At 45.3% G+C, this 20,482-nt stretch overlaps 1 protein-coding gene across 1 annotated transcript in view; it reads left to right on the forward strand.

The window, feature by feature from the left end:
• Window positions 1-18,046: 18,046 nt before the first annotated feature.
• Window positions 18,047-20,482, forward strand: part of LONRF3 (LON peptidase N-terminal domain and ring finger 3) — a 37,397-nt gene continuing 34,961 nt past the window's right edge. The window contains exon 1 of the mRNA XM_045817694.1: window positions 18,047-18,993. Coding sequence (XP_045673650.1) covers window positions 18,183-18,993 — 811 coding nt within the window. The 5' untranslated portion in view covers window positions 18,047-18,182. The remainder of the gene's footprint in view (window positions 18,994-20,482) is intronic.

A 20,482-nucleotide genomic window follows, 5' to 3' on the forward strand; every position in this document is an offset into this window, starting at 1 on the left:
CTAGAGCACCTCTCTTCCACCTCACTTGTGTCTTTAGGTTCTTCACTTCTGAGTAACGAACAAGGTTCTATCCTCATTACAGTTCCATACACGCTGAATGGCTTCCACTGAATACAGAACATTGTGTCTTGAGAATATGAGTGTTAGTACAACCAGATGCTTTATATTCATGGGATTGATGAGAACAGAAGGAACTGAGACTTGAGATAACACTCTTACTAAAATATTTCTTTTTCAACAAAGGAATGGTATGTGGTGTTAATGCCTGTGAAACTTTTCAATATTCCTCACTTCACTTTGAATAGAAACCAGTCTGGATAGAAAAATTCATAGACTCTATCATCAATTTGTCTCTCTTTTTTAAAAATTTAGTTCCAATTTCAAAAACTAAGATATAATGTTGCTCCGATCCTGAATGAATGGAATAATATAGAAGGACCTGCCATTTTACCAAGGTAATTTAGAGCTTTACTATGGGTTAAAATTTCATCAAAATTTAAGAATAATAATGTTATATAATGATGTAATTTACATTTTGGGAATGTATTATTTTATTACTGTATCATTTCTTTTACTACACAGAAAATAGATTTTTCAATTACAATATTGGTTGCCGACTTCCAGTCAAGATGATGGTGTAGGCAGACATGGTCACCTCTTTGCACAAAGATATCAAAATTACAACTAAAATATAGAATAATCATTACTTGGAAATGTCAGACATCGAGTTGAATGGAAGTCTGACCACTATGGAATTAAAGAAACCTCATCCATCCAGACTAGTAGGAGGAAGGCAGACGCAAAATGGGTTGGTCCCTCACTCACGTGTGGTGGATAAAAATTTGGGAGGAGTCCCGGTGACTCCCACTCCTTTCGGCAGTGAGGAGTCCCAGCCCCACACCAGGCCTCCCAGCCCAGGGTTCCAGTGCCAGGAGGATAAGTCCCCACAACTTCTGGCTGTAAAAACTAGCAGGGATTGAGTCAGTGGAAAAAAGTTCTGGAGCCCCAAGAAATTCCTTTTAAAGAACCCACACACAGACTCACCTAATCAGACTCACTCCCTCTGAGCTCCAGCACTGATGTAGCAGCTTGAAAGGCACCAGTGGTATACAGGGAGAACTGAAATAGCTGGTGTCAGTATGAGCAGAGGCCATTGTCCCTATTCTGCCCACCCCCAGATCTGGCAGACTGTGCCTTTTCTGAGATTTCATCAACCTGGCTAACATTGTTTGACCCACCTTGGAGACCCCCAGAGACTCAGCCCTACCCAACTTACGGGCCCACAGAAGCTGCTTTTCCATATGAATGGTTCCTGCTGGTCTTGGTTCCTGCTTTACAACTTCCTAAATCCTATCTAACAAGCAACAGCTGAGTGCAGTGAGCCCCAGGCTAAGCAGTAGCAGCAGCCACACTAGATTCATAGCTTTGCTTTGCCTGGGAATCTCCAAGCCCAGCACACATAGCAGCCTTCCCAAATTGCTTTATAGCTGAGGCGGGATAGCCACAGGCAAAACACAGGTGGGGGCTGGCCTTGACCTGCACCACTCAGGAAACCCCAGGGCCAGTTACGGACCACATCAAAGTACCACCGCCTTGCCCCTGCACAGCTGATTCTCCACTATGGGTGGAGGTTGATGATAAGTGGCCACAGCCAACCCTTGTAGCTGACTGGCCTAAGTAAATCCCTCCCATTGACCTGCCAACAGCAACCAAGACTCAACTATAAGAGGAGGGTGTACTCAGCCCACATGATGGGCATACCTCAAGTACGCAGCTTGGGTGATAGGGGAGGCTGTACCACTGGACCCTACAGGGCACCTACTATATTAGTCCACACTACCAAGACATGGAGTCAAAACAGCTCTCCCTAATACATAGAAACAAACACAGGGAGGCTGCCACAATGAGGAGACAAAAAAAATGGCCCAAATGAAAGAACAGATCAAAGCTCCAGTAAAAGAGCTAAACGAAATGGAGATAAGCAATCTGCCAGATACAGAGTTCAAAACATTGGTTATAAGAATGCTCAAGGAAATTAGTGAGGACCTCAACAGTATAAAAAATATCCAGTCAGAAATGAAGGATACACTAATGGAAATAAAGAACAATTTACAGGGAAACATCAGTAGAGTGGATGAAGCTGAGAATCAAATCAACGATTTAGAACACAGGGATGCAAAAAACAACCAATCAGAACAACAAGGAAAAAAAGGAATCCAGAAACAATGAAGACAGTATAAGCATCCTCTGGGACAACTTCAAAAGATCCATCATTTGGGTGGCAGAAGGAGAAGAGAAAGAGCAAGAATTGCAAAACTATTTTAAAAAATAATGAAAGAAATCTTCCCTAATTTGGTGGAGGAAACAGACATGCAAGTCCAGGAAGCACAGAAAGTCCCAAACAAGAGGGATGCAAAGAGCCCCAGCTCAAGACACATCATAATTAAAATGCCAAAGGTTAAAGATAAAGAGAGAATCTTAAAAGCAGCAAGAAAAAAGAAGTTAGTTACCTACAGGGGAGTTCCCATAAGACCGTCAGCTGATTTCTCAAAAGAAGCTTTGGCTAGAAGGGATGGGCAAGAAATACTCAAAGTCATGCAAAAGGGACTTATAGCCAAGCTAGCTCTATTCAGCAAAGCTATCATTTAGAGTTGAAGGGCAGGTAAAGAGCTTCCCAGATAAGAAAAAACTAAGAATTTATCATCACCAAACCATTATCATATGAAATGTTCAAGGGACTTATTTAAGAAAAAGATCAAAACTATGAACAATAAAATGCCAATAAATACATATCTATCAAAAATTTAATGTAAAAAACAAACTAAGCAAAGAAGAACAGAGACAGAATCATGGATACGCAGAGCACTTTGATGGTTGCCGGATGGGAGGGGGTCAGGAGAATGGGTGAAGAGGTGAGGGCATTAAGAAGTACAAATAGGTGGTTATGGAATAGCCCTGGGGATGTAAAGTACAGTATAGGAAATGGAATAGACAAAGAACTTATACACATGACCCAAGAACATGAACAATGGTGGGGGAATTGCCTGAGGAAGTGGAAGTGGTGGGGGGAGGGGGGCAAAGAGGGAAACATCAGGACAACTGCAATAGCATAATTAATAAAATATAATTAAAAAATAAAACATTGGTTGCCTTTTTAAAAGTAGAGTTTCCCTCTCTCAGAAATAGTTATGAAGATGACAATTTATGTTGCATCAGTTATTTTGTATGATTCATGGAGAAACAGCTTAAAAATAACTACGTAATAAAAACAGAAAACTGTTTATTCACAATTGTGAGTCATAATTATTTTTGAACATTTGGTAAATCCTATTTCTGTGAACTTTTAAGTATTTTATTTCAGTGTAACACATCAGAGATTTATTTTTTCTTTTTGTTTTGACTCTTTTAAGTATATTTTATTGATTATGGTATTACAGTTATCCCAGTTTTTCCCCCTTGGCACACTTCTACCTGGTAGCCCCCTTCCCTCCAGCAATCCCCTACCTTAGTTCATGTTCATGGATCATACAGATAAGTTCTTTGGCTTCTCATTTCTCATACTATTCTTAACCTCCTCCTGTCTATTTTGTGCCTACCAATTATGTTTCTTAATCCCTGCACCTTTCCCCCCATTCTCCCTCTTCGGCATCCCAGCTGATAACTCTCCAAATGATCTCCATATCTATGATTCTGTTCATGTTCTAGTGGTTGGCTTAGTTTGTTTTTGTCTGTACTTTTTGTTTAGATTCAGTCGTGGATAGTTCTGAGTTTGTTGCCATTTTAATGTTCATAGTTTTGATCTTTTTCTTTTTCTTAAATAAGTCCCTTTAACATTTCATGTAATAATGGCTCTGTGATGATGAACTCCTTTAGCTTTACCTTTTCTGGGAAGCACTTTTTATGTCCTTCTGTTTTAAATTATAGCTTTGCTAGATAATCTAGGTTGTAGGTCCTTGTTTTTCATCACTTTGAATACTTCTTGCTAGTCCCTTCTTGCCTGCAAAGCTTCTATTTTGAGAAATCAGCTGATTGTAGGAACTCTATTGTAGGTAACTCTCTGCTTTTGTCTTGATGCTTTTAAGATTCTCTGTTTATTTTTAACCTTTGGCATTTTAATTATGATGTGTCTTTGTGTGGTCCTCTTTGAGTCCAACTTGTTTGGAATTCTCTGTGCTTCCTGGACTTGCATGTCTATTTCCTTCACCAAATTAGGGAATCTGTCTTTCATTATTTTTTCAAATGAGTTTTCAATTTCTTGCTGTTCCTCTTCTCCTTCTGGCATCCCTATGATTTGGATGTTGGCACTTTCGGAAATCTCAGAGTCTTCTTATATGGTCCTCATTTTTTTTTTTAATTATTGTGTCTTCATTCTGTTTTGATTGAATGTTTGTCTTCCTTATGATACAAATCATTGATTTGAGCCCTGGCTTCCTTCTCTTCACTGTTGCTTCCCTGTGGATTTTTCTTTATTTCACTTAATGTAGCCTTCATTTCTTCCCTTACGCTTTTGCTGTACTCAGTTAGTTCTCTGAGTATCCTTACCACCAGTGTTTTGAACTCTGCATCTGATAGGTTGGCTATCTCCATTTCATTTAGTTCTTTTTCTGGGGTTTTGTTATGTTCTTTTATTTAGGCCATATTTCTTTGTCTCCTCAATTTGGCAGCCTCCCTGTGTTTATTTCTGGGTATTAGGTGCTTTGACTCCCCCTCTTAGTGCACCTGTTAAATTGTATGGGGCAGAGCCTTTGGTATTCGCCAGGGCACGGCAACCCATTTCACTGCTTTGTGGCTCTGTGTTTGAGGAAGGAGGGGTCAGAAAGGGCACAGTAACGCTGCCTGGCTTCTGGAGGCTTGCCTGGTACTCACCCCATTTCCAGTCACTTCACCCACTTCTTGTATGTAACTGGCACCTTTCTAGCTGTTGCCCTGGCATTGGTTTCCAAAGTGAGTGGGTTTACATATGTTCTAGGACAATGAAGGCCCTTTAAAAGGACTCTCCTGAGAGACTGAAAGTTTCTTCCATGCTCCAACCCCCACTGGTTTTACAGCCAGAAGTTATAAGGCTTTACTTTTCTAGTGCTAAAACCCTGGGCTGTGCATTTTGGCCTGAGGCTAGGATGGCCTGTTCCCCAGATATCCTTCCCGATTTTTATCTGCCACACGTGAATGTGGGACTGCCTGTTCCACTGGCTGCCGCCACCAGCACTGCCACCTCACCACTACTGCCTTGTCACTGCCACACCATGTTCTCTCTGCCCTGGCTCCCCATCTCTGTCCTTCCTACCCATTTGGATGAATATGGCTTCTTTAAATACTCAGTTGTCAGACTTCCATACAGTTCAATTTTCTAGCAGTTTTGGATGTTTTTTTGTTTTGAAGTCAGTTGTGATCCTTCTTGTGCTTGTGCGAGGCGGCAAAACATGTCTACCTATGCCTCCATCTTGACTGGAAGTGTTGACTTTTTTTTTCTGGACTCATGTTGTATCAAGAATCCCCACACTTCAGGGCAGCACGAGTCAGTCCCTCTCTGGACCCAGTCTCTTTCTGGTAACACTGCTGTCCCCACTCTCAAGAGGCTCAGTCCCCAGTCAGTCCCTGGTGTGCAACCCTATAACTCAGACCTTTCACCCATCCCACCCCTCGGACTCCCAGTCTCCACACTCTCCCTCTACTTCACATCCGGTACCTTGGTAATTCTTTTCCAGGATGACTCAACATAGTCAAACTTGTAAATATCTTTAAATCCTTTCAGAGCTTGTTTAAGGCTCTCCTTTATGAATTCTGCAAAAGCTTCACTTTGTGAGGAATATGGGCTTGAAATGATAAGGAGAGTATGAGACAACAGGTTATATATCTGTTTCTACCCTCTTTACATCTTCTCAATTTCTTTTCTCAGGTCAAAGAAGTCAAGGGATGATTTTGGGGAATTAATTTAATTGCAACGAGAAACAGCACGGCTCTGTAACCCTTCCAATATAGCAGGTTCTGTGCTTCTGGGCCCCAAAACAGGGCCAAGCAGGTAGGGTATGTATTGGAAGGTTTCTCTTTCACAAGAGAAGAAAGTGAGTTGGCCATAAGAATTTTTAAGAAGAGGTCAATGATGGCACCACAGATTTGGGTTTTTTAAAGGTTTTATTTATTCATTTTTAGAGAGAGGGGAAGAGAAGGAGACAGAGGGAGACAAATATCAATGTGTGGTTGGTTTTCATGTGCCCCTTACTGGGGACCTGGCTGGCAACCAAGGCATGTGCCCTGACTGGGAATGGAACTGGTGACCCTTTGGTTTGCAGCCCATGCTCAATCCACTGAGCAACACCAGCCAGGGCTGGTTTTGGTGTGTGTGTGTGTGTGTGTGTGTGTGTGTGTGTGTGTGTGTGTGTTTTAAGAAAGGGAGAGAGAATATGGCAGTGGCAACTTGAAGCCACATGCTATATTTGGAATTTGTTCCATATTTGCTTAGTTGAACTGAATTTTCTGCTAAAAGTTTGTAATTACTATTTTGGGGATGGGCAACATACCATTCTGAGTTTTACAGAATGAGCACACAGCTGTCATCTTCATTTTCCCCCAAAGGCTATTAACAGCTTGTCTTAAAGGGAAGGATTTTTTTCTGCTACATGGATCATGAGTAGAGCAATAATGAATTATATCAATATTGGGGGGATACTCTGCATTCTGCACATGTGTATGATTGACATCCTTTCTGGACACTAGTAATGATGTCTAGAGTTTCCAACCTCATCTGGAACTTCCTAAGGGTTCTGAAGATAAAATTTCCATCGACTACAGCAACTATAATCTGTGTTGCACTTCTAACATCAAGATTTCTTTTTAAAAATCCAAGATAAACTTCAATGGTAATTTCAGTTATGTTGTTCTTTCATATTTTAGGGCATCCCAACCCCCTATCCTTGTGAGACTCTTGCCTCCCTGCTTACTTTCCCATGGGTCCCCTGAACCCAGATATTCTCAGTCATGATTCTACTACCTCCAGGCTGCTCAGGTCCTTTCTCTGTTGAAATGCCACACCTAAGTATGTCCTTTCCAGGCACTGCTCCCACTTTCCAATCACCATCCCTCCTTTATGGTCCCTCAACCTTAAACTATCCATGATGAGAGAGTTCTTTAGGGAAAGGTGCCCACTCCACTCCTTCTGTCAGTCAACAGAAGGGGCCAAGTCCTTTCCTTTTGTACACCTGCCATCAGGGTCAGTGTGGGCTAGGGGAAAGGATGCAAGGTCACAACAACTTGAAGAAGGTTTTTATTTACTGTCAGCATGGCAAGGGACACTCCCTGAAGACTAATCCACAACTTTCCTTATAGCCAGGCACCCAACTCAATGTCTCTGGGAAGGCTTCTTTTTGTATCTGCTCCCCGCCTACACCGACTGGCCCTCCTGAATTACAGTAATATATGTGGACATTGTTTAGCTTACCTAAGAAAGCACAGGCCTCTGAGACAGAACTTCCAGACCTGGTGTTTCTCTCCTGCCTGCATAGGGGAGACTGTCTAAAAGGGCTTTGCATCACCTCTTTCCTTCCCTCCTGGGATCCTCTGCATGGCCGGCCTCCAGGGAGGTTTCTGCTCCTGTGGCCTGTTATGATGCTTGTCGTGCTGGGATGCCTGGGATGATGAAGGATTGCACTGCCCTGCACTGCCCCCCTGGCCATGAATGAAACTGTCGCCTGTCCCCCCACACCACTGGGAGTGACTAGGCTTGTTGTTGGCTGGACTGTGGGTGCTCCCCGAAGAGAAGCACTCACACAGCAGTGCCATCTCCCTATAGAAGCCAAGACCCTGGAGTCAAGAGCACAGGCTCCTCAAGTTGAGCGCCTCCTGCAGTTTGTGGAAGCCACAGGAGGAGCAGGGGACCATCTCTCAGAACTTGACCTTGCTCCTATGTCTCAAGAAGTCACTGCACAGGTCCTGTGACCAGGAGCTTAGCCCCTGGGAATGGGGTGCAATGTCAGGGCTCCATCCTTCCTGTTGAGCAGGGACTGCAGCCCTGCTGGGCCCTGGTCCTGGGTGAGTTGACACCAACAAGGGCCTCTTTGTACTTAAAGGCTTGCCCAATTTCTGGGGTTTGAAACAAGAAAAATATTGCTGTATCACTCTCTGTTGTGCAGGACCTTGCCATTCACATAGACACTTCTCCTTCAGCATCTCATTGATGCTTCAGGATAGCCATATCAGGTGGGTTTTTCATAAACTGTAAATTCATCTTCCTCCTTCATTTTTCCTGTCCTGCTGGTTTTATCACTCACTGAATTGGAATTGCTCTGCAAAAAAATAAATAAATAAATAAATAAAAATAAGTCTTAGCAGTATATGTGTCTGAGAAAAAAAAAGAAACATAGTCATGCATCTTGGTTAACAGTTACAGAGCAGGAACATACTCCCTAGTGAGCCAACAGTAGAGTTTCAGGGAAAATCCTTAACATCTATGAGTGTATTATGGAGTCAGAAACCCAATTCACCAAACAGATCATGAAGGTATACTTACTTTAAAAGACCTTCATAAAGTCACTGAATCTAAGTGTGGATTTGTTCAGTTTCTCTGGGTTTTCAAATAGGAGTTTATAGAAAAAAAAGAGACTCATTCTGTCCCATAGCTAATTAGTGGCCAAGCCTAGGACTTGGGCCACTCTTTCTGAGCCTCAAACTCATTATGTGAGCCTCCCTGAGATGGAAGGGTTTGCGTCCAGGCTATTCATTAAACACTAAGTAGAATGGAAGGAAAAGAATGTCTTGGAGATCAAGGGTGCAAAGCCACAGTATATTAACAACCAACTAAACTCCAGATAAAGTACCTCTGAAATGATTATATGCTGCAAAGCAGTCAAAGGGGAAACAGGACCTCAATTCCTTAAAGAAGATTTATGCATAAAAGGTCTAGAAACATCTAACAGCATGTTCTGGAGGAGTGAACAGGAGCTGTCAGAGAGGAAAGACCAGACCCCTGATTTAATTCTTTCTGGCTCTGGGATCACTTACAAATTATTTACCATATTTTGTCATGTGTAATGCACAGTTTTGTGCCAAATTTTTGAGGGAAAAATAAGGATGTGCATTATACATAGGTAGTACTAATTCTGTATCTATATACTGTAAAACAAAAGGTTTTTTTCCTGCAAATTTGGGCCAAAACTGCGAATGCACATTATAAGCGGCAAAATATAGTAACTTTCTTCAGTCTCTATCACTCATCTCAGATGATAAAATGATGCCAATACCTGAATTATTCCCAAAGAGTCCACTGAGATCATCCAATCAATCCCCATATCTGCTCTGTTTTATCCTAAATATCTTTTGAACTCTCCACTTTTCTCTATCCTCACTCTTCTTTCTGTAGTTCATCTTTCCTTCTGGTCTCCCCAAGGCTGCATTCCTTTCATTCCACTCTCTACATTGTAGCCAAAGACATCTTTCTAAAAAGTAAATCCAGTCATATCACAAATCTGTTTACAACACTTCTATAGCTTCTTATTACACTCAGGATAAAATCTCAACTCCTTACCTTAGTCTACAAGGCCCTTCATGGTCAGGCACGTGTCTGCCTCTCTAGGCTCATCTCACACTGCTCCTCTAAAATTCCAGGCTCCAGATATAATAAACGAGTAGCCATTTCCCAGTGAGCCACCTTCTCTCTCCTCTAGCCTTTGCAGTAGCTTGTTCCTTTACCTAAAACACTCAGCCCCTTCCAACACCCCCTTCCCTCCCTTTAACCTTATAATCCTGCAGAATTCTGTCTATATTACCCACCTGGGAGATTCTCTCCCAATTTGAACTGCTCCTCTGTGCCCAGCCCCCTCCAGCACCCTATGCTTCTTTCTTCTTAGCACTCATTACTCTGATTGAAACTGCCTTATGCTTTGTTGGTTTCTCCCACTCAATTTTACAGGACTGTGTCTTACTCATGTTGAGTGAATGATGAATGCTTAAATACTTTGTAAACTGCTACTTGCTACACAAGTGTTAAGTATTATGTAATATTACTGTGTTCCAGTTGCTTGTTAAATATTGTTGGTCTACTCACCCATTTGACAACTAGCATCACATTTCAATTACATCATTCTGCATCTTTCTTAAGCCCAATGCTAATGAAGGCTACCACTTACTGAGCATTTGAACTGAGCTAGGTTCTGTGGTAAGGTTTTAGGTTGCATGATCTTATTTACTCACCATCATGACAATCTTATGAGCTAGGTCCTATTATAAGCATCATCCCCATTTTTCAGATGAAAAACCTAAGGCAGGTTCAAAGAGATTAAGTTGTTTGTCCAACATCAAATAGCCAGATTGTGAAACCAAATACTTTGAATTTAAGATTCAAACCTTGCCTTGGCTGGTGTGGCTCAGTTGGTTGGGCATTGTCCTGCAAATCAAAAGGTCACCTCAGAGCATATGCCTAGGTTGCAGGTTCAGTCCTTGGTCAGGGGTGGAACCGAGAGGCAGCCAGTCAATGTTTCTCTGTCACATCAATGTTTCTCTACCTCTCTTTCTGCCTCCTTTCCCCTCTCTCTGTAGAAATAAAAAAATAAATAGATAGATAAATAATTGTTTTTAAAAAGATGCAAACCTTGATTCTAATCATCTCAGTTCTGCCAAAGTCTTCAGGTAAGGGCACCATTAATAGAGTGAACAGTCACTTCACAGAATGGAAAAAAAACATTTGCAAATCACATATCTAACAAGATATTAATATCCAGCATATATAGAGAACTCTTAAAACTCAACAACAAAAACCCAAACAACCTGATTTTTAAAATGAGCAGAGGACTTAAAAAGACTTTCCCCCAAAAGAAGATATACAAATGGCCAGTGTGCACATGAAAAGATGTTCAACATCACTAATCATTAGTGATATGCAAATCAAAACCACTTCATACCAATTAGGATGGCAATTATAAAAAGAAAAAAACATAAAATGACAAGGTTGGCAATGAAATGGAGAAACTGAAGCACTTATGCATTGGTGGTAGGAATGTAAAATGGTACAGCCACTGGGGAAAACAAGATGGCAGTTCCTCAAAAAAATTAAAATTAGAATTACAATATAATACAGCAATTTCACTTCTGGGTATATACTCAAAAGAAGGAAAAGCAAGGTCTGGGACAGTTATTTGTACACATGTTTATAGAAATATTATTTACAATAGCCAAAATGTGAAAGCAACATAAGTCTTCATTAATGAGTGAATGTATAAGCAAAATGTATATAAGAGAGGGGATGCAAAAAACCTGGAATTTATTAATAAAAAATTGTGTATTTATTCTTACATGTTTAAACTTCAGTCACCTTCAAAGGACTCTCCATTTGATGCAATACACCTATCAAGATGTTTTTTCCACTGCTCCAAACATTTTTTGAACTCATCAGTTTTGATGCCTTTTAGTGCTTCTGCCATGGTTCGTTGTTTGTTTCACATTGGCAAAATGTTTCCCTTTGAAAGAAACAACAAAAAAAAGTCTCTTGTAAGGTGAATAAGGAGGGTGGAGCACAGGGATCATGCTGTTTTTCTCCAAAAGCTGCTGAACACTCAGCGCAGTGTGGGCAGGTGCACTCATAAATCACCCACCATGAAATGGGCGATTTGAATGAAAGAGTCTTCAAAAATATTCAGTGAAGGCTAATGCAGCCTCTCACAACAATGCCAGCTGGTACACAGACACAGATGGGTTCCTAGAACACTCACCTAGTGGGGGAAGCCCATACTGCAAGGGACCCATCCTCCAGAAGGTAATTTCATTTGCTTGGGTCCCCTCTCATACATAGTGTACAATGGAATATTACTCAGCCTTTTAAAGAAAGGAAATTCTGACACATGCTACAACATGAATGAACATTGAGGACATTATACTAAATGAAATAAGTCAGTCACAAAAAGACAAATACTGTAAAATTCTACTTACTTGTGGTACCTAGAGTTCTCCAATTTTAGAGACAGAAAATAGAACGGTATTTGCCAGGGGCTGGAGGGAGGGGAGAACTGGGAGTTGTGTCAGTACAGAGTTTTGGGTTTGTAAGATGAAAAGAAGTTCTGGAGATGGGTGTTGTAGTGGTTGCATAATAATGTGAATGTACTTAATATCACTAAACCTTATACCTAAAAATGGTTAACATGGTAAATTTTATGTTTTGTATATTTTATCATGATTTATTGAAGATCCAATATTTTAACCAATTCCAAGTCCTGCCAAGGTCTCCAGATAATTTCCTGTGATGAAAGTTTGCTGCTTTCCCTCCAGATAACCTATTTCTTTTTCCTCCTAAGACCAGACTGCCCTCTGCCAGGATCTTTGGAGCCTCCACATTGGTCAGTGCCCCTGACGAGGGCAGAACCCTGCCTAAGGCTCTAGCTTACTCTCCTCCTGGGAAGAAAATGCCTCTATTCCAAAGACAGCCAGCACACGTTTTACTCACAACAGTCAGCAGATGGCTGTGGATGCTTTCTCTTCCCAGGAATCACATTGGACTAATTGCACTGTGGATTTTCTATCACTGGTAGCTAATCCCAACAGTGATGTTGGACATCATTATTAATAGGCCAAGGACAGACAAAAAGAAAGGGGAAATGCTTGAACTGCATCACACAACAAAGTTAGAACTCCAAGCTCCCAGCAACTAACCTCGCCCTGGGCTCTGTCCCACACACCTGGCAGCTCCAGAGACTTGCTGATTTTTGTACTCGGAGCAATAAACTCTCTGGCTACTCAAGCGGGTCTAACTTGTTTTGCAGAGAAATAAAGCAAATTTCTTCCTTGGGATAGTATCTTCTGATCTTTCTGTTTCTACTGGTTGGCAGGAAACCAGCACCCCCACTTCTTGCTGAATGACCTTGAACATATTGAAAGTCTCTGGATCAGTTTTTCCTTCAGTAAAATGTAAACAAGAATTATTGATGCCCACCCCCAGAGAAACTGTGGATGAGCTAGGGAGAGAAGGATTGGGGGGCACTTATCCAATCTATTCTGCATTATCCTTTACACAGGTGAACTCCAAACCTGGCAGCACATCATTATCATGTGGTTAGCCTTAAAAAATACAAATTCCTAGGTCTTGACCATCTCAGCTTACTTGGACTCCTCCTCCATTCTCCTGGCCATGTGGCTGCAAATGTGAAGGGAGGGCCCTAGAGTCGACAAGCAGGGTAGTCTTGAAGTTTTCTATTTAAATCCTCTCCAACCTCATTTAAAGGTACCTTCACTACAAGATGGGGAGCATTGCAGTCTGTCTCCTTTGAGCTCTCACTTGGACTCACTGTTCATCAATTCTGGCATTTCTCACATGCTACCTGTTATTTTTACTTAACTCTTTCAAGTCTTTGCCTCTTGTATTCTCAGTTAGCTACTGGAGGATAAGAACTGTATCATACCCTTCTCTTTTTGCCCCTACAAATGTCAGTTCTATTAGCTCATAATATATGTTTAATGAATGTTCATTGACTTGAAAATCTTGTAATTAGGAAATCTGGAATAATTTCTTAATTACTAAGGGAGGTGTTCTGTGTCCTTTGGAAGCTTAACAATCACATGGAGACAACTTTAAACAAAGAGACAGGAGCTTCAGCTTCCAATCCTGGCTGTGTCACAAACTCCCGTTGTGATCTGCAGCAAATTGCTTGCCTTTTTTTGCTGTCAGTTCCCTCATTTGTGAAACCAGCGTTGATCTGTAAAAGTTTCTTTAGCTCTGGGTTTGGGTTACTTACTCTAGATAGCAAGGGGCAGCCTTTTTCATGTCAGTGCTGTTAATGCTCACGATGACTTTTTTTTCCCTTTAAGGACTGCCTAATTGATGGATCCTCTCTCCAGTATATAAAATGAGAAACACAACAGGCAGTAAGTGCTTTGGCCAAGCTTCCATGCATAGCATGTGTGCATGTGTACATGTGGGTAGCTCATTCTTCACCCCAGGCCCCTGGCTTTGATTGGATTCTTCCATCCTAGAGCTGTTTAGCAGCTCTTCCCAATCATAGGACTGTCAACAGTTATGTGCATGCCCACTTTCTCCTTTGTGACTGGCATAGGGGAAAGGTATGACATTCCTCTTGTCCCTCTGCACATTCCAATCAAGGGCCATAATGTCCATTGTCAAATTCAGTACAATCTCTTTAAATACTGTCATTTGAGAAGGAGATGAGAGACACAAGACACTAATAATCCTTGCCCTCATGGAACTTCCAGTCACCCTGGGAAGTGGAGACAAGAATATGTGTGGAGAAAATGTGCTACCCTATGTGAGGGACGACCTGGGAGTCAAGTGCTGCTTTGATGCATTTCTAATACCTAGAACAGTGCCTGATAAATAGAAGATGCTCAACAAATACATCACAGTAGGTAAAAATTGCCATGGTTTTCAAACTCTTTAGTTTAGAAGGGAAGGCTTTCTTTAATGAAACAGATGGATGTAAGGCTGCCCTGGTAAGGTCGAGCCATCTAGGCTCCAGAGAGGTTCCTCAGAACCCTGTTACTTACTGCAGTCAATTGACAAGGAGTCGAAGATCAACTTGCTGTTTTTCCTGGTTAACCTTAGCAAAGTAAGTGGAGGTTTGAAGACTCTGGTCCTCCAAATGGAATATTTTCATCTGAAAAAGTGTTGTCAATCTCTCTTCTCCCCTCCTTCTAGGGAGTTCCAATTAATAGGGGCAAAGGAGAGGAAGTTTTGAGTAAGAAACTTCTGAGTTGGTCTACAAATGTATAACAATGTAATGCTTGTTAACTTTAAATAAAAAGGGAAAGAAAAACACTGTGGTAATGTTTTCCAGTATTCAATAGAAACCCATTTGGTGTTATCTTACAAGCAGTCCTGATTTGAAGATACAATGTAAAATTCTTGTGAAGTCTGTTCATTGAATAGATGGTGCTGTCTTTTGCACAATGCACCTTGCACCCCACTGGTAGCTACTAACATTCCTGATCAAGCTCATAGTCAATCTTGGGCACATACACCTGCTAGAGGAGCTACCTGATGAGAGAATCTCTACTTCATGCCTGAAGAACTGAGACCCACTGCCTCAACTAAGCCTTCTCTTTGTGTATCCACCCCTGACCAGCAAAGGAGGGAAAGTGACCCAGGGAGGCAGGCACATCCCAGATCTGCATGTGGAAGACAATTTTGAGTAACCAATATCAATTTTCTAAAATGTGTCAAATGGATAAAGCTGTTGAATTAAGAGGTTTTCATCATTATCTATTTCATGGCCCTTTGATATAAATCTCTTTACCTATGCCACAGACTGCCCCTCCATACAGGTGCCAGAAGTTGCAGACAGATAATGCTGGGGACCCTGATAGAGACTGAATGTGTCACCCCAAAATTCCTAAGTTGAAAGTTAATCCCCAATGTGATAATGTGGTGGTGGTAGGACATCTGGGAGGTGATCAGGTTATGAGGTCTCCCTCGTAAATGACATTTGTGTCCTTATAAAAGAGACCTGAGAGAGATCCCTTGCCCCTTTTGCCATGTGAAGTATTGTAAAAAGATAGCCACCTATGAACCAGGAAGCAGTTTCAGACTAGACACTGAGTCTGCCAGAGCCTAGATCTTGAACTTCCCAACCTCCAGAAATAAGTTTTTCTGAGGAATAAATCTGTTTTCTGCAAGCCACTAATCTATAGTATTTTGTTATAGCAGCCTTGAATGGACTGAAACACTTCATTCAACAGTAGGGGAAACTGAAGGGTAAAAGGAGCTTACTTTAGACAGCAAGTCACTAGGAGTTCCAGCTTCTCCCCTGCTGCATAGTCAAGGGGGTGACCAACCTGTGGCCCCTGGCCACATGCAGCCCAAGATGGCTATGAATGCAGCCCAACACAAAATCCTAAATTTACTTAAAACAGTACAAAATTTTTTGTGTGTGATTATGTGTTGCAATGTATTTAATGTGTGGCCCAAGACAACTCTTCTTCAGTATTGCCCAGAGACACCAAAAGGTTGGACACCCCTGGATAGCCATTTCTTCCACCTCCTGGCCAGTCCCATAACCTCCTTATCTTCAAAATTTAGCTCAGGACTGAGCCATTTACCTACAGTTGCCCTTCCATTATTGCAGACTATCCCCCCGCCCCCGTTCAGCATCGAAACCCCCATCCACAGCATCTAGACTAGGCTTTTATACTTAAGGAGTTGAGTTGGTGTCATTAAATCTGGTCTTAGGACAGAAGCATCTCATGGTTAAGACTGGAGGGAATGGTGGAGATTAGAAGGAACTAAAAGCCTCCCCAGAGGTCTTGCCCAAGGTTATGACAAAAATAGGGCTTCTAGCCAGGTTTTCCTGTGTGTCTTATGCCTTCCTGGCTACACCCTGTGTTACTTTATTGTTTTTCTTGGTCTCTTTCTCCTATAAACCAGCTTCCCTTCTCCTCTCTGACATTCCCTCCCCATCTTCAGTTTCACCGGTGATAGGCTCTAGGGATTGCTGCATAGTACTTGTTCTCTGTGACCTTAGTGTGGGGATAAACGACCTAAAACAACACAGAGCTGGGATGGAACCTGTGGTCCCCAACTTCGAAACATGACTTGATGCCAACTAAGATCATCCCTGACATTGGTTCGGAAGCCCAAATGATGGCTCCCAGAATTTAGGTCTCTTGCCCAAGGTCAGTCGTCTATGAAGTGGACACAACTGTAGGTCCTCAGGCCCTAGGGGCTGCGCTCTGCCCGAAGCACTGCTCCAGGCACTGCCCTGAGCCCTCAGATCTGGAGGCTGACTGCGCCAGACACAAGCCCAGACCCCGTCTTCCTGCTCCGTGCGGCTTGACGGGGTAGGGAGAGACATGGGTGGTGGAAGAGTGCATTATTCCTTTAGATATCTAGGCATCCATTGCCTCCTTGTTTGTGACTGTGGCTCCCATCTAAAGTGTGGCAGCTGGAAGGAGACAGTGTGGGAGATTCACACTGGCCTTCTGGAAGTGATCGGAGCACCTCGAGGGTCCCTACCATTGTGAGCCAAGCTCGTGCAGGTTTTGCGCAACCCTACCCCTGGAGCGCAATCCCAGACTGTGGTGTGAGAATGTGTGAACGCAGGGCTGTGGAGCAGCTAACCTGGAGACAGCTTGGCCCACCGCTGCAGTGCACCAGGATTCGCCGACTTTCTCTGGAGTAGCACTCTCAGGTTCTTCTCCGCCTGCCCTGCCCCGGCGCCCCCAGAGTACCCTCTAACTTCCACAGGCCAAGTTGTCGCAGCCCCACTCACCCCAAGGGCCCGGTGCAAGTTCTGTTCCGCGCCCGCACCAGCGCAGGTTCCGGGGTTGGGGACCTGTGAGGTGAAGAACTGGACACGCGTGGTGCCACCCCCGGACCCGAAGTAACGAGCAAATATTGTAGGCGCTTACCTCACCTCTTAGCCCGCGCTGCCCAACTTCTACATCCGCTGGGCTACTGCTCCGTGTGGCTCCCAGAACGGGAAACCCAGCGCCCTCGGATAATTGCATTGACTACTTTTGGAGGACTCCGGGGGAGGGTGGTAAGGGGCTCTGGGTATGAGGAGCTGGGACGGAGCTTCCAGAGCTTGCGGGCAGGGGCCGTGGTGGAATGGGGGCTTCCAGGGGACTCTCCCAACCTCCTTCCGTTCGCAGACACTAGTGGTCGTCCCTAGAAGGACGAGACTGGGGCATCACAAAAGACCTGGCATACTGTTCTCGAGGTACCAGCCTCTCCGAGTGGGGCAGGGTGGAGAAGAGCCGCTACCAAATGGCTGGAAGAAGGGACTTGTTTGCTGGCTGGTCTGGAGATGGGACTGGGGTAGTTTGGAGACGGAAGAGCCCAAGAGAACACACTGAGTTTTGTTTCTCTCTCCGTCGTCCGAAAAGGAACCACATTGGCAGGGGAAGTAAGGCGAAGTGTAAACACAAACAACCTCAAAAAGAAGCCAAGAAAAGTGAAGCCAAAAGAAGCAAGCGCACCACTGTTACAAAACTGTCTGGTTTTGTAACAATTTTCCTGTGGCTGGCCAATGAGCAGCTTGGCGGCGAGTCACGTGGTACTGTTTTATATAACACTTTGCTGAGACAAGACAGTTATTAGCCTGCGCGCGGCGGCGGGCATGGAGCTCGCGGAGGCGCGGCAGGGACCGGTGTGCGGTCGCACGGCCGCGGTGGCAGCCCTAATTCCCTCCAGCTGCGGCTCTGAGTTCCGGGTCCCCGGCTCCTAGACGCCTCGCCCCGCGCGTTTCACTCCCTGTATGGATTCACTGCAGACTGGACAGATGCTGAGCTTGCCCTCCGAGCTCGGCAGTAACAACTTAGAGCTGGCGCAGCCGTCGGCACCAGTGACCCGTGTAGATACGGGCTCCCATCCGGAGGCGAAAGGCTCCGAACCTCTACCGACTCAGGAGCCGGGGCGAGAGCAGCCTCCTACCGCCTCGACGCCGGAGTGCAAAGTCCTGCTCTCACAGGCCGATGCCCTGGCGTCTGGGGGGCGCCTCCGGGAAGCTCTCGAGGTGTACAGACAGCTGTCGGAACGTCAGCAGCTGGTGGCCCAACAACTGGAGCAGCTGGTGCGCTGCTTGGCGGAGAACATCCCGCAAGGAGAAGCGCTGGCTCCGGTGCCCGAGGACCGGAGCAGCGCGGCAAGCTGCGTGGTGGTGTCGGACGAGGAAGGGGTGGCAACGGCTGCTGAAGCCACCGAGGTGTGGGACGGCTTCAAGTGCCGGAAGTGCCATGGATTTCTATCAGACCCCGTGTCCTTGTCGTGCGGCCACACCTTTTGTAAACTGTGCCTGGAACGCGGGCGGGCAGCCGACCGGCGCTGTGCGTTGTGCGGCGTCAAGCTGTCGGCGTTGATGGTGGCCACCGGGCGGGCTCGCGGAGCCCGGCGGGCTGGTCAGCAGGCACCGCCGCCGCTGCGGGTCAACGTGGTGCTCAGCGGTCTCCTCGGCAAGTTGTTCCCTGGTCCGGCACGGGCGTCGCAACTCCGGCACGAGGGCAACCGACTGTACCGCGAGCGCCAGGTTGAAGCGGCACTGCTCAAGTACAACGAGGCAGTCAGACTAGGTAAGCCTACCGCGCCTCCCGGCAATGAACCCGCAGGGAGATGAGGGATGGACCTGGCGGAGGAGGGCTCGGGGGATCGTGAGACGGACCAGCACCGGAGTGGGGGAGGGGTTTACGGAGTTCAGTTTTTTACTTTTTCTTCTATTCCTACCAATTTTTCTTTCTTTTTCTGTGTCTCTGACTCTGTTCCTGTTGCTCTTTGCTTTTTTCTGTATCTCCTGTTAGCCTCTGTGTTTCTGCATCTCTGTTTGTGTTCATGGCACTGTTTCGTTCCTCCTTTCCTCTGTCTTTCCCAGCGCTGTCACTCCGTTTGTTGATGGGTGTCACCGACTCTGTTTCCCGTTGTTTTCCCCTCCCTCTGCCTTTGCACGCCTGGGTCCCCTCTTACACCTGCATGCACCTTCCCTGCTGAGAGGGAAACTTCGCACCTTTTCCACCCTCGCGCTGACTCTGCTGGATTCCTGCCAGCCCGAAGTGTTCACTAAGCGCCTTCGTCTGCTGTCCCGCACTGCCCGCGCCGCCGTTTTGGCCCGGAGGTGTCCCTTCTGGGGCTGCGGCTCAGGGTGGGGTGGGTCCGGCGTGGAATTAGGTCAGGAGAGCACTGGTTGCATAAGGGCCGCGAGCAGCCGGGCTGGGCAGCCCCTCCTTCGCGCGGGCGGGCAGGCAGGCGGGCGGGATTGTGTAACGGCTGAGGTAACCGAAGTGGGCCACGCTCGCCTCGGAAACCATCCCGCGAGCATGGAGGGGAGGAGCGCTCGCGCCCCGCTGCCCTGTGACTCATTGTCACCGCTTCCTATCACACGATCCTCAGCTGAAATAGACGCTCCCCCACCCCCTTCCTGCTCCAGCCCGCTGCCTGCGCCCTCGCCTGGAACCCTTACCTTGCCAGCCCGGTAAGAGACTGGCCTGGCGACTGCTCAGGAATCCCGGGAGGCTGTGGGCAAGCTGCGACTGGGACAGGCCTCTGTCCCGCTTTCCTGTGCTGCCCGGAGACAGATGGGTGGGCTTTGTGGATTCAAGGACAACGTGGGTAACTCCATGCCTGCGGCCGAATTAGGGCGCCGGCGTTTCTGCATCGAGAAGCTCCCTCTACATCCCCTTGCCACATCTGGACCCAGGGAGTAGCCACTGAGCCTCTTGCCTGTGTTTCCCAGTTCAGGCAGGCTGCCAGAAACTCAGCCAGCGGGGCGCGGTGTCTGACGAAGCGTGCTGGGGAGGAAGGAGGCAGCAGGGCTGGTCAGACAGGGCTCTGGGATTGAGAGTGCCCTGAGCTTGACTCTGATGGGTGGAGGAGGGGGTGGGCTGGAGCCTCCACCTGTTGATCCTCCCCCAGAACTGGCAACAGGTATTGGAGGGAAGGGGAGGAATTAAGGCTGACTGGTCAAGACTAGCACCTGAAGGAGATGGGGATTTCCTACACACACACACACACACACACACACCCTATGCACACACACACACTGAACTGCCACTGGGCTGGCATGTGCTG

The sequence above is a fragment of the Phyllostomus hastatus genome, unplaced genomic scaffold, assembly GCF_019186645.2.
Source record: "Phyllostomus hastatus isolate PE091 unplaced genomic scaffold, TTU_PhHast_1.1 phas_scaffold_28, whole genome shotgun sequence".
Lineage (NCBI taxonomy): Eukaryota > Metazoa > Chordata > Mammalia > Chiroptera > Phyllostomidae > Phyllostomus > Phyllostomus hastatus.